The following is a 26,322-nucleotide window of genomic DNA, read 5'->3' on the forward strand; positions in this document are numbered from 1 at the left end:
AAGTTCAAGACATCGCATCAGCCTACATCCACAGCCGCGGAGCTTGCTGCTCTTCGTAGCACATTACGCATAATTCGACAGAGAGCGCCTCAAAAGTGGAGCATTTTCAGCGACTCTAAGACCGCTCTGCATTGCTTGCTTTCCGCCTTACGCCGTGGACCCTACAAACAACTAATGCTACAATTAAGCGAGCTCCTTCATTGCCTTGTTGAGCAAGCACACGACGTCACATTTCAGTGGCTCCCTAGCCAGTGTGGCATAATGCATAATGAACAGGCCGATGAAGCTGCTCGATCTGATCATGAAGACGGCGTGCTGGAGCCAATCCCACTATCAAGAACAGATGCAGCCGCGAAACTTTGAGTGCTTGCTTATGAAGCCTTACAATCGTTGTGGAACACACCTAGTTTCTAGCACACACGTCTACATCGACTGGGCCCCTGTCTGCAACTTCAGCCTCCACCTGGAATATCCCGGCCTGAGACAACAGTAATTTACCGATTGTGGCTTGGTGTCGCCTTTACGAAGTCGTTTCCTTTCCGCATCGGATCGGAGGATAGTGCTGCGTGTGGCCACTGCGGCGACGAGGAAACTATCGAAGACGTTCTTTGTCATTGTCCCCGATACAGCGCACACAGGCAGTCACTCGGGATTGCACTGGCGCGTCTTGACAACCGGCCCTTTTCGGAGCAGACAGTCCTGGAACGCCGACCTATACGGTCGTCAGGCCACAAGACAGTGAAGGCACTCTTGAAATTTTTACCTTCGAGTAGCCTATTGAAGAGACTGTAATTCTGATGGACGTTCACGACATTCCCCCCATTTTTTTCTGTTAGTTTGCTTTTTCTCTCTGCCTGTTTTTTCCGTCTTTCAATTCCCCTTATCCTTCCCCCAGTGCAGGGTAGCAAACCAGAATCTTATCCGGCTAACCTCCCTGCCTTTCCCATCCCGTTTATCTCTCTCTCTCTCTCTACCACAAGGAGTAGCCAGCGCCGTCTAACAGGCACCAACATCTACTTCGAAACAGTTAATAAATAAAATAAAAAAGTGCAAAGTTTCAGGCTGCATACTTAGGCCGCAAAGTATTTGAACTCCCTTGAACAGATTCCTTCTGCACGGTTCTACTTCGAGGATAACCATGAGCACCCACACCTGTACCTAACTACAGATCGACAGACACCATGACCTAACGCAGAGGATGCACGACAGTCAGGCTGGTGTCTGCAAAAGCTTGCTCGCACCTGAAGGTATCTGGAGCATATATCCAGAGATTTGAGTTACCAACAAACTCCTCCGGTAAATTAGGAAAACATGGTATTTGAAGATAACATAGTAATTGCAAGATGACTGGCAATAAAAGTTTCTGTGTCTGTTCTCACGTAGTCAGTTATTAGTAGATTATTGTTGTAATCACCGTAAGTTCAATATCAAGTCATGTTTTAAGTCAGTAGGGGCATGACTATTAGAATTCTTTACAAGTACCCCTCCTCCGGTACAGGGTAGCCAACCGGAGATAATCTCTGGTTGGCCTCCTTATCTTTCCTCTGCCTTTCTCTCTACAAGTGCATCTGTTGAAAGGGGGAAAATCATTGTTTAAAAGAGAGTAACAGCAAGAACCTATACAAAGGAAACCTATAGGGGTTTCTCACGCATCTGGTATGCCTGTTAAGTCCACAATGTGCCTCAATCGTCATCTCCGCAAGATAACTTTTGTTGAATAAAGCGCCTCTAAAGATATAACATTGTTTGTTAGCTCTGGCCTTTAACTTCGTTACAAATCATACGGCTAACCGAGAATTTCAGGCGGCATGGTATAAAGCAGGAGTTCCTGAACTGCATTCATAGTATTCGTGCTCGGCCGCCCGACCATGCAGACTGGAGGAACACTGCAGCACGATGACAAGTATACGTACTGTTGTTAAAACGGGGTCTGCGTACATCTCGCGTACTCTCTAACAATAGGCAGCTATTTTGTAGCTAAACGTGAAGTGTTTGTACAAGCTCTACTTACCTCACCGCCGTGTCGCTATCGTCAGATAAGATCTCGTTGGCTTTAGTTGAGCAAGTCACCTCTGTTTCGGAAACTGGAAAAAAAATTGGAGGACGCTTAAGCTTCGCCTTCAAGAGTGGGACGCGACAGCGTTCCCGTCGACCCGCCAAGGGGTATAAGACAATGCGCTACGGCACAGCGATCACTTACGATGCGCCCCGCATCGGACTTAGCGCCCACCTATCACGCGGTGAGCGTCGAGCAACGCAGCGTTCGGCGCGGCAACGAAACGTGCGCCTGAGCGAACGGAACGAACCAAAGAACTCGGTGTCTCGGAGGGGAAACGATCTACGCCAGCCAAACGTCGTGATCGGCACGGGCAGAGAGATAGACAGTAATCTAAAGAAAGGAACGGCGCTTGATTCTGCAACCGGAAGCACGGCGAAGCGTCGTCAGGAGAGAGGGAGTCGGGACCGCGACGCGCCTGGCAGCGGTCCCAATGCGCGCGCGGCGCGCCTCCTGTCGGGGCAGCGCCGTACATTGAGAGGAGGGGGTCTTCTGTGTTTGCCGCAAGATGGCTCTACGTGTGCGGAAAGCGCAGAAGAAATGCAGCGGAAACGCACTTCGCAACTCGTGTAATTGCGACTTCTGTACGTTACATGTTCATAATTACCGATATACACCGCAGTATAACTTTCCACGGCTCGTTTCGAAGGCAACACCGCATTCACTAGAGGCGCGTTTGTACCGCTTGGAAGCATCGAACTCGTGGATGAGTGGTAGCGTCTCCGTCTCACACTCCGGAGATCCTGGTTCGATTCCCACCGGGCCAATCTTAGAAGTTGCTTTTTATTTATGAAGCGCCTGCCGTGATTTATCGCTCACGGTCAACGCCGCGGACGCCGACACCGACGACACCGGCTTTTCTGCGACACGAACTCCTTAACGCTATCGCGTTAAAATTGTCAATCTCAGTGAGAACGTGTATAAGATATGGTACGTTGCCTTTCTTAACAGGAATCGAGCCAATTCGTGACAGCGTGATTTCGCATGAGAGAGGATGGTAATGTTTTAATTCGTGTGACAAATGTCTAAACTTGAGATAAATAGTGCTTGTATAAGAACCACGTGCGCGCTTCATTCATTCATTCATTTGTTTGTTTACTTATCAAACAGGGCACCCGTTCGCGGCCGAACTTGCATCCCCAGCATCGAATCGTCTAGCTGTGAAAGCGAGACAAGAAAGCTGTTATTGGCGATGCAAACTTTCATCCGGCTAACATAAAAACCTTCTGTGCATGTCATAGCGCTTCGTCCAGCATAAACGTGCGCGAAAATTTTCGGCACTCTTGGGTCAGCCTAACTGACGTAAAAAAGTAGGATGACGACAAGCTTAGCATGGACAGTGTCCTAGTCAATTTTCCGTCTCCATAATATTCTGCATGTCGGTTTTGTATTATGCTGCTTTGCAGTGGCTCTTTAACTAGCCTGTGTACCTTACCTTGAATAAAACACATACTTCGTCCCACCCCCACCCCTTTTTTTCCTCACCTTCGAAATAGAAATTTTTCAAAGCACGGGAGCTGCAGAGGTGCTTCATTTTACAGTGAAGCTGTACATGGCTAGGTTCTTGAAAAAAGTGCGTGCATCAATCGAGCCGTGTGGACCGAGCATTTCTCCCCATACGTGGGCCGATACCGAAGATAGTGTGATACCAAGCCAACCCGCAGCGGAGGGGAAGCAGGCTTTAAGCACTCTGCCAACTTGCAAAAATAAGTTTAATATCTTAGGTCTAAGTACAACCCGTCTGAGCTAGTAAGCTGATAAAAACAGATACTACACTTTGACCCGCGTCAGCCATGCCTACGCTCGCACCGCGCTCTCTTTGTCGGCGTTCCAAGTGCTTGCGTACCTTCTTTCCTTTCCTTCCGCTCTTCCGTGGTGGCCGTCCCGTAAGCGTGCTGCCCCCCAGAACGCTGAGGCGGAAAGAAATGCGAAACGTCCATGTTGCCCCGATCCAGCAAACTTGGAACGTTTTACCGGAGCAACCACCAGGTTTCAGAGGGAGTTAGTGGAGAACCAATTTTGTGTGGTCTGTGTTGTGTGTGACCACTTGTGGTTTTCGAGTGACCGCACAGCCATTACTGCACCGTGGGGCGTCGACCAACGCATGATCGCCATGGCTACGGTGAAGCAGTGTGTGCCCTCAGAGTGCGGTGAGGTGCGTGTCTATTTTGCGTGCCGGGATTCGTTAGTAATAGGTAAATCGGTATGTATAGCCCCCGGTGCCTCATCCTATTCCGAGGCTCAACATCTTGGAGGAACGACTAGTCGCGCCTCGCATTCCATTTATATGCATACGGCATTTGACGTACTGCAATGGACAGTTCACCATTAAAGGGTCCACATACATATCTTCGCTGATCATCCACCTTCACAGAGTGAATGGCACTGAATTCTTTTTTCAAGACATCACCACGCAGTATGGAATTGGAAGGCACGTTGTGGGGGTTAAGTAGAATATTAGCTTGCACGCTTAAACTTTTCGATTTCATTTAAAGACTGCGAGGTGATATTTTTTTTCACGGCTTCCGGTCTTTATTTAGCTTAGCACAGCATGCAGTCAGGAGACGCATGAATAGTGTTGACTGATTCCATTGATTTAACGAACTTTTATCAAGGCGCGTTCAACGGAATTGAGAGCTTAGGGGAATATAGTACCTAGACACAGATCGTTATAATATCAGGAATCTGAAAACAGTAACTTCGTTCTCGTTTTATGCGTCTCAGTGATCTCTTTCTGGCGTAATGAAACACGAGGTCAGCCTGCTCTTAAGCGCGCTTCATTATTTCATTGTCTACGATAACCCTTTGTGGTTCTTTCGTCCTATGACCCAGCTCCCGGGACCTCGGATCGCTTGTTAGGGCATTTTACCGGGGTTATTTTGTTTTTGTATGACTAGGCAATCAAGGCCTGTTTTAACAAAAACGTCTTACGATAGAACTGTTCGTAAGAGCAGATTCTGGCCATTCGTGATGTCTGGCATAGCATTTGCGAAAGCCGCCTGCCAATAGCACAAAACAGTTAGGAATGAAAAGGTTTGTGAATTCGGCCTCAGAAGTACAAAGCTTCCCCGGCAGCAGTACTTGAAGCTGGTTACAAGTTCATTATTTACGAAGGCAAATAATAATTACCTGTTTAAATTAATCATAGTGAGCACGTTCCCTGTTAGCGCTTGTTGCGTCGACTGTCTGGGTATAGCGACACAGCAACACGCAAGGAGGCAATAGCGTAACGATGCAAATGGCACGTTGCAGAGCACTTTGTGTCGTGTCATTGTATCCAATAGTATGACACCAAATCGCCTGACAGAATCATTTCAGCAAAGCAACTCGAATGTTCGTGTGCAGAAATAGTGCCGCCTCCTGCATGTACATACCCTATCTTTTCGGTATGCGAGCAGACTGTGAATCGACTGTGCTAATGCAATAGGAAATCAGGACGAGGATTACTAAAATTATGACGCGCAGAAAAGCAACTGCGTACAAATTGGCTCAATGAAACTGAGAAACACACAGATGAAGTTAAGCGTTTTTGTTAATAGGGTAGTAGTTGCATTTGTTTAATGCTTCCTCACATTCCTTTAAAGGGAAGTGTTAGAAAGTGAAAGCATATGAGACATTTCACCGGTGGAATTCACACTCAAAGCCTTTGCCTGGCGCGCGGCGCTCAACCAGTTGCGTTATATGGTGCGGGACCACAGATAACAGCAGCCCTCTCCTCTTCCCTCCATATTATTCTGTGTTTATGTAAATATCAAGGCATGGAACCATGCCTTAAGAGTATTGGCCAGGGCCTCAACTACCCGCGATAATCTATTTAAAACTTCATTCTTTCAGGCAGTAGTCATCACGTGGAAAGGGTAGGAGAGGGCATTTGACCTATAAAATTGTTCATGCTACCAATGACACTGAGACTGCCGATTGTAGCACGGGCCCAGGCACGTAATTAGCGTAATAAATAAAGAATAAATAAGGGTAAATAAAAAGGCGCATACGTCAAATGTCTACCAAGCCAGTAGTCAATGAGGCATGTCATTGGCTGTTAATTTCTTACAGTTGCTTCATAAAGACGCCTCTCAATTTCCTTATTACGCAAATCAGGGGACGTATCTTCGGACGACCGTACCGCCTTCGCGTGACGTAGTGCTCAACCAGCCAGTCACCTCATAAAAAGGCGCATACGTCAAATGTCTACCAAGCCAGTAGTCAATGAGGCATGTCATTGGCTGTTAATTTCTTACAGTTGCTTCATAAAGACGCCTCTCAATTTCCTTATTACGCAAATCAGGGGACGTATCTTCGGACGACCGTACCGCCTTCGCGTGACGTAGTGCTCAACCAGCCAGTCACCTCATCCGGTTTTGCCCAGCCAGCCGATCAGCGCGTGCCTGATGGCCGAGGCGACAGTATCGCCGTAACTGATCGTCTCAGAAGACGTCCCCAGCCATTTTCCTCCTTCATATAAGGCTGTCTGCTCTCTCTCTTGACTGTCACACACCAGCAGCGACAATCTCGCTACATGTAAAGCCAGGCGCCTTCTCTGCTCGACAGACTCACCTTTAAGGCAGGATGGCGGAGGCTCCGCCCAGACGCCCACCTGGGTGCACTCCAGTGACTTTGCGCCGACAATTTCGTATCCGTCGGTGCATGAGTAGGTCACGGTGGTGCCGTTGTACTGAATCTCCCGCACGCTGGTCGCGGCGCCATGCACCTGAGCAACGCTCCGGGCCACGTCGGGTAACGGAGGGCACGGCACTTGCCTCTCTGTGTAAGGGTTGACGTCACATAAAAAACGACTGGCAAAGGAAAAAAAATAAAGGATAGGAGTGGCATGGGGGAGGTGGACCCTGCACTAGCCGTTGCACGCCTGTGAAACGTAGATTGCGAAGTAATTGCTGTCTTGTCCAGCGCCATTAGTAAAAGTGGATCTTCCCGACGTTTTCCTCGTTTTTCTTTCGCATAGATAGTCTAGGATAGCCCAGGCGTAATGCCTCCATTATATTCTACGTGTACCTGGCATGCAAAAATTAGTATCACTGCAGCGGTAGAAAGGAGCGCAGCGAAAGAAATTAGCGAGCCTTATAGTAGGGCACTCCGCGAGTCGTTCCAGAATAGGCTACAATATACTATGGGTCGCTTGCGGCTTCAATGTTAAAAAGAAAACTAAAAAAAGACTGAAAAGCAAAGTGGTGCTTTCATTTGGGCTACTGAATCCTCACAGCATGCGCCATGTGCTCACACCATTGAACGTGGACCGCTCCGACTCTCTCAAGACTACCACTACATTAGAAGGACAGTGATGCAGTCTGTTCCCTCCTTCGAGGTCCATTATGTCTTAAAGGGGCTACTTTTCACGACGACCATTTATACGATAGCTTTGAGCAGGCGCTCAAGGCGCGCGTGTGAGTTGTCCGTCCAGCGTACCGGGTGTCACTGAGAACGCCGAGGTCCGCACAAGCTTACATCTCGCCGACGACTGAGGTTTGCTGGTCCATGCAACATGACCTGCCTCTCTCAGCTTAGATTTCAAGCATCAGATATATGCAACCTCACCATATTCCCGTAGTGCTGTCACGTCGTTGCACAATTATCACGCGAACCATGTAAATCGGCATGGAGGGATGAAGGCCCTTTATATAAAGTTCTAAGAACTTTTAACGTGACAGCGTTGAGGACCCCGTGTCGCAGAAAATCCGGTGCCGACGCCGGCATCCGTGTCGGCGGAGTTGTCCGTGAGCAAAAATTTCTGTATATATTTAGGTATGTGTATATTCCACTCCTTGCTATATGACATGCGGTATATGCGGGTTATATTGCCACACCATTCTATCACTAAAGCTGCTCATACCTTGTCTTACATTCTTGGCAAAGTTATTCCTCGGAATTTCGAGAACGACAGCCTACAACCAAATGTCATGAAACAAAACATCGACAGCACATGCCCTTTACGTTAAATCAGTACCTCAGGCTTAAAAGTGCGAAATAATAACAGAAACATGAAAATGATGTAGTTTCTTTGGCGCAGCTGGCGCACACCTCCAGGATCGGCCTACTCAAGAGGCCGCGTTTCTATAAGAAAGCCCGCCTTCGTACATAGCGTTCGCCGCCAGCGTTTCCCGGTACACATTACGGTTACATAAGCTGGAGCTGGCGGGAAGCGTGAGAATCAGTTAGGGATTTTTTAATGCTGTCGCGTTCCAGTCTTAAAGGCGAAGCTTAAGCGTGTTTCAGGTTTTCTTTTAGGCTGAGGATGGACAAATTCAGAGAGAGAGAGAGAGACGCAAACTCCAGGTGGCGGTCTCACCACAATAGGGTGGCGCTCCATTCCAGGAGCCATCGTTTTGGCAGTTGATGGTGCCAGCGCCGATCCTCTTGAAACCAGTTGGGCAGTTGTAATGAATAATCTTTGGCAGGTTTGCTGGCGCCATGGTAGCCAAGACACCTTGCTGATGAGCCGGAGGAGTGCATCCTGGCAAAAAATCCGGCAGTAGATAAGCAGCGCAATAATAACGATCATTGATGGGACAAATTAAAAAAAGCTGCAAATAACTTATTTGATTGATTGATAAATAAACAACAAAGGGTGATGAACAAATGCGAAATTGGAAGCCTGGGTGACTTAGCAGAAATGAGTGTTAAACCCACGAGTTAAATCGTTAATTGGCGAAGCGATGCAAGGAGTTCAACTTAGTTAATATAGTAAACAAAAGTAAACGCTACACGAACGGAAACTTATCCGGATGACAGCTATAAACAAACGTAGATGAATACAAGAAATGGTGCTGTCCTCTAGTGGCCCCATATCTGGCCGTAAAAAATTAAAAACAGAATCCCTCCAATGGCGTTCTCCCCGTACTATAGAAACTTTACTGCTCGTCAACGTATGATGTGAGCTTTGAGTGAAACACAGCTTCTTTCAAGTAACACAAAATGCTGCCCTTAATGTCAATAGCAGAGTAAAACTATACGCGAAGCATTAATACAGTCTGGTTCGTGGATGCAACTGCGACATCTGCTCCCTTTACCACAACGGGGGAACATCGCAGAAGTACAACGGAGGAACATCGCAGAAGTAAGACGAAAATAGAAACTGAGACTTTAACGTGACACTCAAGGTGTTGTGTTTAAAAGAAATTATGCAGATCCAACACGCTTCTTAAAATATGTTCGAAGCGAAGCTTCCGAGAAGAGGTCAATCAAGTGCTGTGAATTTGCCCATTTCATTCCTGCGTCTTTGGAAGCTGGCGGACCCCCGCTCTCCCGTGCAACGCAATGACGCACGCTGGGATTATCTCAATGAGCTAGCTGGCACGGGTACAATAGATGTGTACGCGCGGACTGTGGCCTAATACGCATCAAAAGGAAAACCAAGGTAGTGCACATTCCTGGCCAGAACGTGTACCGGCACTGCAACGCCAGGCGGATACCTTTACGCCACACCGTCATTCTGCATTTGGCAGGGCGGCGGCTTGTAACTTGTTCCTGGCTACAAAAATATTTATCTACTGCAGATACTTCATTGTGCCCGGACATAAATTGAACGTTTTCATCGAATGTTCGCTACTTTTGTGTGGTCTTCTACTTATGAGCCTGCGAAGCTAGATATTTTTAGGCCCGTATGTGCTGGTGGACTTGGTCTGGTGCATCTATTTGTGCGACAGGCTGCTTGTCGTTTCTCCTATTTTAGAGACATTTCACAATCAATACTGCGGACCATCCGTACACGTTAACTTAGTAAATGCTTTGCCCTATGTTTCATCCCTATATACTGAGCGACCTTGTTTGTGGGGTTTTAAGTGTGAAGTGTATTTCACCGGGCAAATCCTCTTGTGTCGGTTTCCTACTGAGTATCTCTTCACAGCGTCCAGAAAACAACTGTATAAAGATTTGTTGTCAACGATTTTCCCGCCTCCCCTTTACCGTTCTACATTCTCCAGCCTGCTAGGGCATGGCGTACTTCTGCGAGCCCGCAAGGTGTCTTTATCTCCATGTACAAAGACATCTTTTTTTCTTTAATTTACACAGCGAAACGTTACCTGTGAAACCACAGTTACAAAAAAAGGCATTTTTGTATCCACTGTGAATTGTCGCCTTTGCGACGTACCTGAGACTATGGAGCATTGCTTCACAAGTTCGCTGATGCAATATTATTTCGGGATGTGCTTCAGAGAACTCTTAAGAAAGAACTCTTAAGGACCAGCGTTCCATCCGATACCTGATTGCATCCCACGGTGAAGACGTGCCATTTGAGATGTTTTTCCCAATCGGACTACATAGCTTATGGAAGGCACGCATGTTGGACCGAAACGGCTAACCCGTTGTTTCGTCGAAATTTCAGTGTTCTCAAATGATTGGACACTTGAAGGACATGTATGACTTTACAGGTTTTCAACCGGACTGGTTCCACCTCTTGATAAGTTGCTTGTCATTGCCACTCTTTAAAGTTCAAAGCTAGTTGTAGTTTTTGTGTGGTGCATGACGTGCTCAACGTGATTTATAGGTTCTTCCTAGGCCATGAATACGAGATGGGTTGGTAGCACTCCGACGTTTTTACCGTATAGTACGATTCTTGCTTATATATTATGCAATAAATACCACGTAGGAAAAGACAAAGTGTATCCTAATGGTTAGACCATTGGGCTGCTTTGCTGGGGAACCGAGGTTCGATCGCACCATCGGGCATGTAACTCAGTTTATTTTTCTTTTCATCTATTCGGCAGGACAGCAGCAGCACCCAGCAGCCACGGTCAGTAATGTCCGGGATCGTTTGCAAAGGAAGCGTCGCTTTTAAAATGCACACTTTGCCGGTAGAAACAGACGACGTTTCAGATTTCGTTAACCTGCGCTGCTCTCTAGTAGCAATGAATAACCAACCTAAAACGCATGCTCGATACCCTTACCATCTCTGATTTCACAAAGAGCGCCCGAGAATCCTGGGAGACACCGGCAATGACCTGTGTCCTTGTCGCAGACTCCTCCATTCTGACAGTTGCAGACTGCAAGAAATGGAGACAAGCATAAAAGCAAGTACTCACTTTGCCCAAATTCACGGAGCTTCGCTACAGGTGCAAAAACAAGCGCCGTAGACGTCATCTAAAAACAAATTGCCATTACTTCTTAATGTCGTCTTGTCTACAAGCGTCCCGAATGTAGTAGCTTTTCTTTTATTTCCATTTCCAGTGCCTCCTGGAAGAAGCGGCTGGCCAAAACCATGGCCACTGGCCAGAAATGGTTGATGGACGCTGCCGAGCCAGTGCTGTCAACTAATGGTGCCCTGGACTAGAAACTCCGCTTTGGAGGCGCAGCCAGCCACCACGACTATGTAATAAATTCAAACAGGCCCCATGCAAGAAACAGGTGACAAGCGACAATGCAAAAGCCATCGCGCGTCTGCAGCCTTTCTCATTGCTTCGTTTTCTTTTTTTTATGCGAAGCATATTACGAGAGCTCAACCCAGCTCCTCAGGCGCGGCGGTGTCGCCTTGAATACCACGTGACACCGTGACGTCACGACAGAGGAGAAGTGGCTTTGGCTCAACTCTTGCAAGACGGGCTGGGTGGGAATCGAACCAGGGTCTCCGGAGTGTGAGACGGAGACGCTACCACTGAGCCACGAGTACGATGCTTCAAAGCGGTACAAAAGCGCCTCTAGTGAATGCGGTGTTGCCTTAGAAACGAGCTGTTTCTAAGGCTCAGGCGTGCGTCGCTTGCTCAGGCGCACATTTCGTTGTCGCGCCGAACGCTGCGTTGTTCGACGCTCACCGCGTCCAATGCGGGGCGTCCAAGGCGAAGCAGAGTAACGCATGAGTTGTTTCTTCGTCTAGCCGAACCAAATATAGCCAAGCAACAGCAGTTCACCAGGCTAAACAGTGGTTCAACAACTAAAATAAAGGCTAGTATGCTTCGCATCCTGGGCTTAACCTTACCTAAGCCGCAGCCATTTTTTTTTCGTTGTCTTGAGCGCGAGAACACAATGTTTTCTGCTTGTTACATCAAAAACCTTCCCGTATTGTCATGAGGACTTCAGCACACGTCAGTTAAATCTAATCGAGCCCTCATCCACTGCTCAATATTACAGCCACATTTCCCAAATCGACGCGAGAGCAATTCAAGCACACAAACTATCTCCAGTTGAGCCCTTCTGCAAATGGGGGAGCGGGGGGGCAGATAGTCGGTAAGCTAAGCTACCAGTGCTTTGGGACGGATGTTTCACGTTCTGTGTTGACCATGGAGTACCATAGACCGTACCTATTATAATCATTTTGAGCAAAGTGCTGCTGTCAAAAGAGTGGATGTTTCGGGTTGTAGCTGATGGAGAAGAAACTGACTGTTTTCAATGCACAGGACAAAAATCCATGAACGGCATAAAGCCTTCTCAACGGGTGTGGTAAGTCTTAGTCGCACAGCTGCTACAAACTTGCTTTAAGTCTAGATGAACCACGATTATTAAGTAATGTTGTCGCTTTCTTCCTTTGTGCACACATCAGCGCAGCTGTGTAGCGAGGAATTTTGTTTCGGAGTCGGAGGGGGGTTCGCGGTGGGAGAAAGGGGCGGGGCAGGCGGGTGCGTATCTTTGGAGCCACGCTCCGGCATCAGCGCATGGGTCATAAGGATGAGAAGTGGTGCATTGACATATGACGATGGCTTTGAGCTCAATCTCCACATTCTATCGCTGTCGTGGTGCGCTCAGTTTAAGCGCTTTCACTCCTCTCCAGCCATGCACTGGTGTGGATCTGCGATCTACGCAGAGCATTCACACTGACGTGCAGTTTTTAATACAGCACATCCATTGCGGTGCCGTAGTGAATAGGGGGTAGCGCTGCTAATCACGAGGTCGCGGGAACAAATCCTGGCTGCGGCGACCGCACTTCGATGTGGACGAAATGCAAGAACGCCCGTGTACCGTGCATTGGGTGCACGTTACATAAGCCCAGGTGGTCAAAATTAATCCGCAGCCTCCCGCTACGACATTCATCATAATCAGATCGCGGTTTTGACCCGCAGAAAATTTTTTTTTATACGTTGCGGCCGTTGCTTCACTGGGGTGCGCGTTTTTATGATGTCATGGAACTGTAAAGACCACTGCCATTTTTTTTTTAATGAAGCACAGGAATTCAACCGCGACCGGTCCTTTCAGCTTCATAATTGAGTTTTACTGAATGTTACTAAAAATGAGTTCCAGCCATGATTTGCAAGATGTGACTTGGCTTCGAAACTCCTAACTTTAGGGTCCTTTACTTTCGCGTATATCCTGACGATTCCCGATTTTTGCAGCCCGAAAAAGTTTTATCAAAATCTCGCTAAACTCAATTGATCCCCGAAGTTTGCCTTTTCGTAAAGCACAATAATAAAAGCAGTTCTTGCAAAACTAATGAACACTGCCTACCTCGAGCAAACATAGCGATTATATGTAGTAATAGGATAAGTGCTTCCTTTTCGCTAACCACTCAAGCAAAAATCAACACATATAATATATTTAGCGCCTTCTGGCTTTAAGTGAATTAACCTTTTTAGTAGCCGCGTTTACATGGCCCATCGCTTCGCATTTCCCGCACAATGCATGCATGTAAACAGTAGTAATGCGTTTGGAAGCGAACGCAGCAATGACGTTGCTCTGCATGTCGAACGGTAGCTGCGACCATGAAAAGAGACTTGGCCAACTATGTTACGTTCGGAGAAAGATGGCAGACTAGCCTTCGTGTTTTACAAATTTTGCTGCAAGAGCGTGTGGCGCGAGGCAGTAAAGCAGGGCGGGAGCAGACAAGATCGAAAGGCCCGAGAAATATAGGAAAGACACAGCAATGCTCAAAATGCGTATGATAATGTACGTCAACAACGGCTTGTAAGACAAGAAAAAGCATCTCCCCTCTTGCGAAGCATGCCCTTGTGCACTACTGTTCTTTTTTGTTGTTGTTAATTAAAGTGCAGAGATCAAAGTAAACAAGACATCGCCAAGCACGTCTGCATCTTGTTGTTGTTGTTGTTGTTGTTGTTGTTGTTGTTGTTGTTGTTGATGTTGTTGTTGATGTTGTTTGCGTGGATTCTCTTAAAAGCATAAATAAGGAAACGAGGACTTACATAAATGACTTCGTCACATGCCTCTTCAGCAGCTCTCTTTGTCAGTACGTGTTCCCGTGCGTGATTTCGCTTCGTTAAATAGGTTTGTGTCCAAAAATGGGCCATTGCGTATGTTAATCGTTTGTGAAAGCCACCCGGAAAATCCCGAATTTAGGACTTCCAGAGGCAAAAAAACTCCAATTTCCCCTCGGTTTTTCTCTTTCAAGATAACACTCAATTTTTCTTCCCCCAATTAAAAAGAAGATATATAAAATCCGAATCGAAGACCACATAACTATAATGCACGCAACCAACGTGGATGCAATCCAACAGCTGGTTAATGCGCAGCCCCGGAAACTTGTCCGTTGCGGCCATGCGTTCGCTGACAACTCACCCGACGTGCACCAGACACCGTACTTTCCGGGCGGGCAGGTTTCGCATGCATTTAGACCTTCGACACACGTCTGACAATAGCCATAGTTTGGGCAGACTTTGTTGAAAGAGTCCCTGTCGCAAGGTCGGCAGCGAAATTCGAAGCGGCGGACGTAGCTGCACCTGCAAGGAAGGTTATTAGTATGTGAGAGTACTCCATTTACTCGTGAGTCTTAAGCAACCAAGCAATCATATCAGAGTGTCAGACTATCTAAGGCATTCGTTGTAATTCCCGTGAATGTGGAGAAAAAAACAGCATAAAGTGTTTATTTTATTATGATTCAAGGGACTTTGGGTCGCACGTCGACGGTGTATCCGACGGGCATCCACGCTACGCTGCGTCAGCGAGCTTATCGCTTATCATCCACAGAGCGCCGTGTTATTGAAGACCAAGTCAGCGATATGCTTCAGTGTGAAGTTGTTCAACCTTCTAACAGACCCTGGGCGTTCCTTGTAGTACTCGTAAAGAAAAAAAGATGGATCCATCCGGTTTCTCGTGGTCTACCACCGTCCTAATAAGAAACGCGTAGAGACATGTACCGTTTGCAGCGCATCGACGACGCTCTCGATTCTTTACAAAGCGCGTTGTACTTTTCCTCACTCGACTTACGTTCCGGCTATTGGCAAGTGCCCATGACAAGTGTCCTCCACTACCGCCTATCACCCGCTGACTAACGGCACGACTGAGCGATTCAACGCACTTTAGGCGGCATGCTATGCATGTACATTGCGTCCGACCACAGCAACTGGGACCTCATTTTACCATATATGTGACCTAGGCCTACAATACCGCCTCACAGACGACGACGGGCTTTTCCCCATTCTTCCACGTATACGGCCGTGAACCTTCCTGTACACACGACGAGAGTCTCACTTACCGACCTGACCAATCACGCCGCTGTATGAAACTTCCAAACACGCCGAGGAATGCCGCCAGCTCGCCCGCCCTTTTATGACTGAAGACCAATGGCAGCAAAAGTTCCGCCACGATCACGACCAACCCACCTGTGCATATCACCGGGACTCTTTAGTATGGTTCTGAATACCTTCGACTACTCCCGATTTTTTCCTCTACACTACTCAAAAAGTACCACGGTCCCACCGCGTCGTGCAACAGACGTACCCGGTCAATTCACCTCGTCGAGCAGCTCACGCAGTCCGCTGACCTAAGGCACCGTGGACGCGAGACGATGCATGTGCCGCGACTCAAACCCTACTACGATCCGGTGGTTCTCTCCTCCCCTTGAGTCGCCAGGATGGCGCTTTCTTCACCAGGGGGAAGTTGTAGCCAAGAAGGCAGGAGTGTGCTTCGGGCGCATCGTCAACGCCTCGCTCGAGGATAGAGCTCGCGCGCTTGGTGTCTGACGCTCGATCAGCATACCTGCCCATGTATCGTTCTGTCTTGGTAATTAAACTGCGTTACATATTAAATATTAGTTACCTCATTGTGACTGCCCACACCAAAGTTGGATACGGGAGCTGGCTAATCCTTGAACTGTCCCACTCCCAATGATATTATATTGGCGAAAGGTCACCTATCTCTATTGTGCTGCATTACGTTAAGACATTTTCAGCAATCTTAGCAATCCAGGATACTGCAGCCTACACAATAACGTATATAAAATAGCACGCATATGAGTATATATCGTTAATTCACCCCAATTTTCTTTCCTTGAGTCCTGAATTGTTCTTTTTTTTTCACAGGTTGGGCAAACTGCTTGCGTGTTGGTTCATACTCCCCTTCCTGTGTAATTCTAGTGTAAAGAGCAATATATTCTATCTGATACCATTAAATTTTCTTAAAACTATGATATAAAATAGGAGAAACACGTTGAATATACGCTCACATGATTTCGGTATTAACGCCTCTATTTATAATCAGACGAGGACAACGTGCCGATAGTATGTGGAAATAATATTGTCCTTATCTCGCATTTCGCTTGGTGGAGCTCAATGCACGTGTTACAGCATTTTGTTTTTATTACTTAAAACTGCAACTCACCCGTCTACTTTGACTTTCACTGTTGTCCCAGTGGAACCACAAACACAATCGTGCGCCTCATTATGGCAGAAACCCTTGATGTCAACTGAGTAAGTGATAGCAACCAATGCCGAAAAAACTCCAGCGTCTGCAAGAGAAAACAAACCAACAAAGGTGGACATCTGAAATAGCGCAATTTCACAAGCAGCCATCAAATTCACAGCAGCAAACGAACAAACAGGAAAGCGCAGTAGAAAATGGCTCATAGATATAGAAGGAAGAAAACAGATTTAGTTGTTTATTCGAGACCTGACCGAAATGAATCCCCCAACGATAGTAGTAGCTTTGTCTGTGGCAGTGAAATCTTTGCTATATGCACACTTACCAATATAACTAACAAGTATAGGTTATTTATAAATACAATCCGTCTCATTTAAGCGCACATGAAGATTTAGCCCCTGCTCAGTTGATGCTGCCTTGTCTAAAGATTAAGAGAAAATTAATGGTGTAAAAAAACGTCAGCCAGAAGTACGTTTGCTACCCTGCAACGGTGCCGGATTTTGGGCACGGGACGGGAGCTACAGGAAGCAGAGAGCGGCTCACGACTTTCACACTCCATTGGCGTACTTCGTCGCGCACCACTTAATACCGACAGTAATTCTTGAAATTCTTATGATAGTTCCCAAAATTTTAGAACTGCAGGGACACACGACGGTCCGCAACACAAAGCTCCCCGTAAGAGCGGCATTGATCCGCTTGTACGACCACCTGGTGGCAGTTATGAGTGGAGGTTTAGGCAAAAAGTGGGAAAAAAGCAGGCTGGTGAACAAGCCATCGGCAACTACGGCGTCGTTTCTAGGAACGCTAGAGGAGATATGCTGGTAGAATTCGAGGGAAGGTATAAGCAGACAATAATGAACACCTTCTTCAGGAAGCGTAGTAACAGAAAGCAGGCCTGGAAAAGCCCTAATGGTGACACAAAAAATAAAATAGATTTCATACTTTCTGCCGACCCCAGCATAGTGCAGGATGTAGAAGTGTTAGGTAAATCAAAATGTAGTGATCACAGGTTGGTGAGGAGTGAGGGCTAGGATTCAGCTCAATTTGAATATAGAAAGAGCAAAATTGGTGAAGAAGAAACAGGTCAACGTAGAGGCAGTAAGGGTAAAAGTAGACAAATTCAGGCTAGTACTTGCAAACAAATATGCAGCCTTAGACCAGAGAGATGAAGATGACATAGGTATAATGAATGAAACCGTAACTAGGCCGGCTTCAGAGGCAGCCATTGAAGTGGTAAGTAAGGAACCAAGGCAACCAGTAGGAAAGCTCGCCCAAGTAACAAAGGACCTAATAAGGAAACGACAAAGAATGAAAGTGTCCAATTCAAGACATAAGATAGAATTCGCGGAACTGTCAAAACTGATCAGAAAGGAGAAAATAAGGGATATTAGAAATTAGAACGTGTGAAAGACTGAGGAAGCAGTAAAAAATGGACGCAGCATGAAATCAGTGAGAAAGAAACTTGGCATAGGGCAAACCAAGACGTATGCACTGAAAGATAAGCAGGGTACTATCATCAGCAATATCGAAGCTATAGTAAAGGCAGCGGAAGAAATCTATACTGACCTATACAGTACAACACGTTGTGAGGCTAGTTGGTTCATAGCTTTCAATAGAGGAAGCGCTAACAGAGACACCACACTAATGAAGAAAAAACATCTTCAGTGCTCCCTCTTTTTCTTCCCCTTCTCCCCATGGCTATATATTCAGCCGCTTTTGACCTCAATAAACAGTTGCAAGTGGCGCCTTGTCCTGTCATTGTTCTTTCTTCATTAGTGTGCTGTCTCTGTGGACGCTTGATCTTTTGAAAGCTGTACAGTACCCAGAGAAGTCACGATACCTCCATTCGTAGTAATAAAAGGTGGCAGAGACTCCTTCTATAACTAGCGATGAGGTTAGAAGGGTCATGCAAGACATGAAATGGGCAAAATCCGCAGGAGAAGACGGAATAACAATCGATTTAATCAAAGATGGTGGAGACATAATGCTTGAAAAACTAGCGGCTCTCTATACGAAGTGTCTAAGGATTTCAAGGGTCCCAGAAAACTGGAAGAATGCAAACATTATACTAATCCACAAAAAGGGAGACGTTAAAGAACTGAAAAATTATAGGCCCATTAGCTTACTCTCAGTATTATATAAAATATTCACCAAGATAATTTCCAATAGATTAATGGGAACACTGGACTTTAGTCAACCAAGGAAACAGGCTGGCTTCAGGAAGGGATACCCTACAATGGATCACATCCATGTCATTAATCAGGTAATCGAGAAATCCGCAGAGTACAATCAGCCTTTCTATATGGCTTTCATAGATTACGAAAGGACATTTGATTCAGTAGAGACACCAACAGTCATACAGGCATTATGGAATCAATGAGCACAGGCCCCTTACGTAAATATCTTGGAAAATATCTACAGAGATTCCACAGCTACCCTAATTCTCCACAAGAAAAGTAAGAAGCTACCTATAAAGAAAGGGGTCAGATAAGAAGACACCATCTCTCCAATGCTATTCACTGCATGCTTGGCAGAAGTACTTAAGCTGGTAAACTGGGAAGGCTTAGCAGTAAGGATCAACGGCGAATATCAGCAACCTTCGGTTTGCAAAAGACATTGTCCTATTGAGCAACACTGGAGGCGAGTTACGACAAATGACTGAGGACCTTAACAGAGAGAGTGCAATAGTGGAGTTGATGATTAATATGCAGAAGACAAAGATAATCTTGAGTAGCCGGGCAAGAAAACAAGAGTTCGGGATCGTCAGTCAGCCTCCAGAGTCTGTGAAGGAGTACGTCTACTTAGGTCAATTACTCACAGGGAACACTGATCATGAGAAGGAAACTTACTGAAGAATAAAAATGGGTTGGAGTGCATACGGCAGTCAGTGCATTTTACCGGTGCTGACATATGGGGCAGAAACTTGGAGACTGACAAAGAGCCTTGAGAACAAGTTAAAGACCGCGCAAAGAGCGATAGAACGAAGAGTGCTAGGCATAACGTTAACAGACAGAAAGAGAGCGGTTTGGATGAGAGAGCAAACGGGCATAGCCATTATTCTTATTGACATTAAGAGAAAAAAATGGAGCCGGCCGGTAATGTAATGCGTAGGTTAGATAAACGGTGGACCATTAGGGTTACAGAACGGGTGCAAGCGCAGTCGAGGACGGCAGAAGGCTAGGTGGGGCGACTAAATTAGGAAATTCGCAGGCGCTAATTGGAATCGGTTGACGCAGGACAGGGGTAATTAGATAGAGATCGCCAAGAAAGTCATTCGTCCTGCAGTGAACATATAATAGGATGATGATTGATAATGATGATGATGATGACGACGACGACGACGACGATGATGACGACGATCGTTTGTTTGTATCATGATCTAGACGAAGAGAGGAATGCGTCGTTTCTTAGCACATCAGAGTAGGCGCTTTCTGAGCCCAACTCAGCCTCTATAGGTCCTGCTCGTAGTTTTTAAATAAACGCGCACTTTTTATTGTCAAATTAGAAACGATGACGTTGTGCGGCGGAGCAATTCATGTCTGTTTTTTTAACGTTAGAAAAGAGAGAGAAAAAAATTAATCTGGTTTTACGTGTCAAAACCACTTTCTGATTACGAGGCACGCCGCAGTGGAGGTCTCGGGAAATTTCGACCACCTGGGGATCTTTAACGTGCACCTAAATCTAAGTACACGGGTGTTTTCGCATTTCGCCCCCATGGAAATGCAGCCGCCGTGGCCGGGATTCGATCCCGCGACCTCGTGCTCAGCAGCCCAACACCATAGCCACTGAGCAACTACGGCGGGTGAGAGAGAGAAAAGGATGCATAGAAAGGCAGGGAGGTTAACCAGAGCCAGTTCCGGTTGGCTACCCTGCACGGGAGGAAGGGTGAAGGTGGATAAAAAAAGAAGGAGAGCGGAAGGGAGAGATAGAGAGAAATAGAGGCGAACACGAACAAACCGCTTATAGACTACAGAGCGGTAGGGGGCGGCGTTCTTAAAGTCTATCGTGAAGTCCCGCAGACTGCAGGAACCTTGATAACGCGAGTAAGGCCTTCAGCGAGGATATTCTGTGGTAGTACTGACCTAAAGCTTTGAGTTCTGATAGTGGACGATTGTCCAATTGCTCCAGTACTCTGCACAGCACTTGTCTCTGGGCGCTATATCGCGGGCAGACACATATATGTGCGAGCGTCTCATTGATGTTGCATGTGGCGCACGTGGGGCTGTTGGCCATTCCAATAAGGAAAGCATATGAGTTCGTAAATGTAACGCCTAAGCACAGACGGTACAACATGGTTTGTTCACGTCGTGGTAACCCAGGCGGTAGGTGCGTCCGTAAGTCCGGAGACAACGAACGCAAACGACACATGGTGAAAGCGTTCGAGGCCTACAGAGATAAAATGCATTCACGGGACTTCAATCGCAACCCAGCTGCAGCGTCTGTTCGCGAAAGCGGAATCAAGACACGTTGACTGACCACTTTCATGTGCAGATCGGGCGGCTTCGTTGGCGGGGTCATTCCCGCTGATGCTGCAATGCCCTGGAAGCCATTGAAAGATTAGGTTGTGTTCCTTGTCATGGCTGCGATGATACATGTGTCGAATTTCTGAGGCCAGTTCATTGTGTCCGTGGCGCATCGGGCTTTGTACGCACTGAAGGGCTGCCTTGGAGTCACTAAAGGCTGTCCATTGTTGTAGTGGTTCCTGATTAATGAAATCAAGTGCAGCATGGAGTGCTGCAAGTTCAGCACCCGTCGATGCGGTTACACATGAAGTTTATTATTTTATTTCTTCAGATTTGGCCGGGATGATGACTGCAGCAGCTGAGATGTTCAGTTTTACTGAACCATCTGTGTAGACATGCTACCGGAATCTGTGTATGTTGTGAATGTGTTCCAAAGTTGCTGGTTTCAAAGCTTGCAACGACGCTCCAGCTTTCTTTCTGATTCCTGGAATTGTCAATTGCACTTGCAGCCGGTGCAGACACCACAATGGGTCCGATAATCGTGTAGCAGGCGTAAATTCTGATGGCAAGTAGGACTGATGTCTTACAACACTTTTGGCAAAAGGTGACTATGGCCTCTTTGCTGGCAAGCAAGCAAGATGGCGTGAGGGAATCCGGGTCAGGTGTTGGACATCTTAGGACATCTGTATCTATGTAGGCTGTCAAAGGAGTGTCTCGGCAATGAGCACTGTCGCAATCGATGACGTAGTTTTGGAGAGACCGAGACAAGTTCTGAGTGCTTGTGCTTGCACACTCTGGAATTTCGGATATTTGTAGTGCAAGTATTTCGTCGTACAAATACGTTGTACCGCAGGAAGCCCAAAAACAGTGCTTTATATAGTTGCAACATTGATGGTACTGTAGCGGCCCAGGACTTCCCGCCGAGAAATGCAAGAAGGTCTACGATGGCGGTCAAACAATTTGTCATGTACGAGACGTGAGGGCTCCAAGACAATTCCCTATCAATGATGACGCGAAGAAAGCGGTGCGTTCGTCTGTATCGTATAATTTGGTCATTAATCCGCAAAGCATACGGGGCCATCGCTTTGCGAGTAAAAGCAACGAGCGCACATTTCTCAGGGGAAAGCTCCCGGCCTTGCCTTCTTGGGTATGTTGACACGGTCGTTGAAGCCTTCTGATGTCGTGCGTGGACTTGTACACGTGTCACTTCTTAAGCCCATATGCAAATGTCGTCTGCATATATGGAGAGCTGAACGGTTTGCGGCAACGAGTCGGCGAGACCAACGAGCACCAGGTTCAACAGGGTCGGGCTGAGTATTCCGCCTTGCGGTACACCACAACTGGTATAGCTAGACGGCGTTGGTCCGTCTTCAGTCAAAATAAAGAAAGATCTTCCATTCAAATAGCTGCATATCCAGCCAAATGCGTGTAGACCAATCCCTATAGCTTCTAAGGCGTCTAGAATCGCATGATGATCCACATTGTCGTATGCACCTTTAACATCAAGGAATAAAGTCGCAGTGATTCGCTTCAGATGTTTCTGGAGCTGTACGTATGTTACAAGGTCAATAACGCTATCTATTGACGAGCGTCCGCGTCGAAAGCCAGCCATGACCTCTGGATAGACGTTGTAAAATTCTAAGTACCCTTCTAACCGTGTAAGGATCATTCTCTCCATTACCTTGCCGCGGCACAGCTGACCAGTGCTATCGGACGGTAAGATGACCATTCCAGTGGAGATTTGCCAGACATGAGGAGTGGAACAAGGCAACTGGATTTCCACGTGGTAGGGACCAGGCTGTCACGCCATGATGCGTTGTATAGGCCAAGAAGTGCATCTCTGGCCTCTTGACCAAGGTTTGCAAGCACAGAGTATGTGATGTCATCGGGTCCTGGTGACGAAGATCGTCTGCACCCAGCAAGTGCGGCCTCCCGTTCTTCGATGAGGAAAGAGCGCCCATACGCGGATCTGGGATCAAGGGGGGACAATGGGAATAGGTGCGTAAGGTTAATAGGTGAACGCAGGACCCGCGATCCTTGCGCAGTAGTCTTCAACTACGTTGGCTTCTCCGCGTCCTTGATGCAGGGCTAGAGATTTAAATGGCCGGCGCTGTTGAGGACCTGTTCAAAGTCCGCGGAATATTTTTCAGACAACTTACAGATGTTTACGCGGATCGAGAGACTCACAAAAGGATTTCGGGTGTTGATTTTGCAGCACAGCAAGACGACGTTGAATTTTTTTTTAATGCGTCTGGCCTCTCTGAGGTAGCAAGCCGATTTAGCCCGTCTGTACCGTAGCTCCGCTTACCAGCGGATTGCACGGAGGCTCTGTATTTCCGCATCAAAATCTGTGTATTTCTCTAATGGCCGAAATGAACGCGTAGCACCTGCATAGCCTTTGCTATCTAAATTTCTAGTGTGAACGAAAAGCCTTCGTGGCATGCATCTTCCATAAGTGATTTAAACACGTGCCAATCTGTTGTTTGTTTAAAATTGCATGGGACGGATTTGGTTAGGCCTTTAATTTTCAGGTAGGTAGGAACGTGGTCGCTTCCGTGGATTTTTATATCTGCGAACCAAAGGACGCGGCGAGCGAGGCATCGCGAGACAAAAGCCAGGTCTAAACAACTACTGTACATCCGGCCGCGCAGAAACGTGGGACTGCCATCATTTAGACAGCAAAGCTCATGGTCACAGGCCAAGGAAACCAGGTATCTTCCTTTGGAATTTACCTTGACGCTTCCCCAAAATGAATGACGTGCGTTAAAGTCCCCAACAACAATCCATGGACCAGAAGTCGCATATATAATGCCACTCAGCCTCTGTCTGTCGAAACGACTTGATGGAGAAAGGTAAGCGCCCACTAGAGTGAATGAAAGTTTGCGCTTTTTCACGGTCAAACAGACATACTGATTGCTGTCATGTGGCAGCACTGGATGAACAACGTAAGCCAGTTCACACCGTATGTATATGATTACCTTGTTGATTTCATTACAAGTCAATGGCACATAAGGTTCATTGCCTGACGGGTTTCTGGACGGGTTTCTGTAGGTTCGGTTCACATACGACAATAATGGGGAATCGATTGGTCAAGAAGTAATGGCGAAAATCAACAATACGGGATTTCAGTCCACGGGCATCCCATTGAATAATAGACGCTTCCTTGGCTTGTCTGAAGAACGGCTGACGCGGTAGAACCATTGTGCTTGCTATTCGAGGCTCACAAGAACCGGATCTAGACCGTCCAGCACTTACAGTGCACTCCGAGCAGATGACGTCTGCATGTCATTTATCAATACGCGAATGACTTTCATTAGAGACTTGATTATAGCGATTACTTGCGTGTCTTGGGGGGGGGGAGGGGGGGGGGTCCTCGCACGCGATTTGTGCCGTCATTGGTGCGTTGGTAGTTCACCATCGATCTTTGTTCTGGTGGAGGACTTAATGTCGGAAGTGCAGGCCAGGCGTTTTCAGAAGTCATTATTCAAAAGACTAGCGCAAAATAGCAGGAACAAAGACAGAGAAGACGACAGGACGAGCGCTAAACATCAACTGATTTGTGAGGCCTATCACATTGACAGGGAAGGTGATAACTGTGTCAGCACAGCTTCACTTGCCTTGTCCAAAAAAGAAAGAATGTACTTACAGAACAGTCTGCCACATGTTGATTAGAATGAGATTGTACTGTTTTAACACTGTGTGCGCATGCACCAAAGAAATGTATATATGTACCTTCGCTCGCAGCAACCCGCCGCGGTTGCTCAGTGGCTATGGTGTTAGGCTGCTGAGCACAAGGTCGCGGGATCGAATCCCGGCCACGGCGGCCGCATTTCGATGGGGGCGAAATGCGAAAACACCCGTGTACTTAGATTTAGGTGCACGTTAAAGAACCCCAGGTAGTCAAAATTTCCGGAGTCCCCCACTACGGCGTGCCTCATAATCAGAAAGTGGTTTTGGCACGTAAAACCCCATATATTATTATTATTCGCTCGCAGTAAAAAACCAGTTGATGTTTAGCGCTCGTCCTGTCGTCTTCTCTGTCTTTGTCCCTGCTATTTTGCGCTAGTCTTTTGAGTAATGATGACACACCAACTAGCCCAGCTTTCTGCCTTGATCGTTTTCAGAAGGCGTATTCAATGCGTCACCAGGCGCCATGTTGCAAGTGTGAGTGAGCGTCTTGGTAGCACCAGCTGTTTGAAGTAGCGTTTTTCTTACGACGGTCTCAGTATTTCTAGTAGACAAAGATCGTCTCGACGCCGTCGCACTTTGGCGGCGGCCTCTCTGTGCGTTGAGTTGTCACTCACCATTTGTTTTAGGACTTCCAGCTCTGTCTTGTGTCTCGGGCAGTCTTTCGACGATGCTTCATGAGGACCAGAGCAATTCGCACACTTAAAATCAATCGCACGGCAAACATCAGCGCTGGGCTGCTCAGAGAACTTTGGGCACACGGTCGAATTTTCGTATATGTCGCTGACATGCAAACAATTACGGCACTGAAGTGGTCTTGGAATGAGCGGTCGCGCAGGCTAACGAAAAAATCCAACTTTCACGTGTGACGGCAAGCTTCCTCCCTTGAAGGTTATCCTCACACAACGTGATTCTCCTAGGCGACGGATTTCAATAATAGTGACATCTGCTGTGGCGGGTTTAACTAAAATAGGCAGATTGTTGTCGGTGATTGACTCATCGACATCATAAATCACACCTGATGAAGTATCGCTGTCCTGTGGTATTATGGTGCGAACCTTAATCTTGCTCAGTGCCTTGACTGTTATCAAGATATTCAGCGCTGCTCTGTCCTTGACATCGACCGCGAAAATGTTCTTACGGGTGTTAATTCTCACATCTGTAATCTCATTCGGAACAAAAGCCTCCAGTATGACAGATATGGCTTGCCTGTTTAGCCGATTCAGGTCATCGGTTGGCGTCTCGCGCAAGAGGAGGATGGTATGAGCCGTGCCGTTGTTCTTTGCCATCGCCGTCGTCCTTGTTGAAGAAGAGGAAGCAGTGACGATTCTCCTCTTTCCTTTTATTGCGAAAGCAATACTGCTCGCACTTTCGGCCCATCGGTGGTCGTGGCGCCTCCTTACACAGCTGCGCGTCACGTGACCGTGTGAAGTCACGCCAGACCGAGAGACGGGGCCCCAGCTCGCGGCATCGATGGTGGAGGCGAAGCCTTGCGCGCCGCTGCTGCGGTGCTACCGAGAGAGGGCGCTCGCTGGTGTGACTTCACGCCAGACCGAGACGGGGTCCCAGCTCGCGGCATCGATGGTGGAG

General features: G+C 47.2%; 1 protein-coding gene and 1 pseudogene across 1 annotated transcript in view; both read right to left on the reverse strand.

Annotated features, from left to right (window-relative positions):
- LOC135902997 (clotting factor C-like) overlaps nt 1-26,322 on the reverse strand; it is a 57,850-nt gene that overhangs the window by 25,872 nt on the left and 5,656 nt on the right. The window contains exons 2-7 of the mRNA XM_065433325.2: nt 16,544-16,670; nt 14,504-14,664; nt 10,954-11,049; nt 8,358-8,522; nt 6,611-6,817; nt 2,012-2,084 (exon numbers count right to left, since the gene is read on the reverse strand). Coding sequence (XP_065289397.1) covers nt 2,012-2,084; nt 6,611-6,817; nt 8,358-8,522; nt 10,954-11,049; nt 14,504-14,664; nt 16,544-16,670 — 829 coding nt within the window. The remainder of the gene's footprint in view (nt 1-2,011; nt 2,085-6,610; nt 6,818-8,357; nt 8,523-10,953; nt 11,050-14,503; nt 14,665-16,543; nt 16,671-26,322) is intronic.
- LOC135903059 (U2 spliceosomal RNA) lies at nt 3,672-3,851 on the reverse strand (annotated as a pseudogene).

This window comes from Dermacentor albipictus, chromosome 1 (genome assembly GCF_038994185.2).
Source record: "Dermacentor albipictus isolate Rhodes 1998 colony chromosome 1, USDA_Dalb.pri_finalv2, whole genome shotgun sequence".
In the NCBI taxonomy this organism is placed as follows: Eukaryota; Metazoa; Arthropoda; class Arachnida; order Ixodida; family Ixodidae; genus Dermacentor; species Dermacentor albipictus.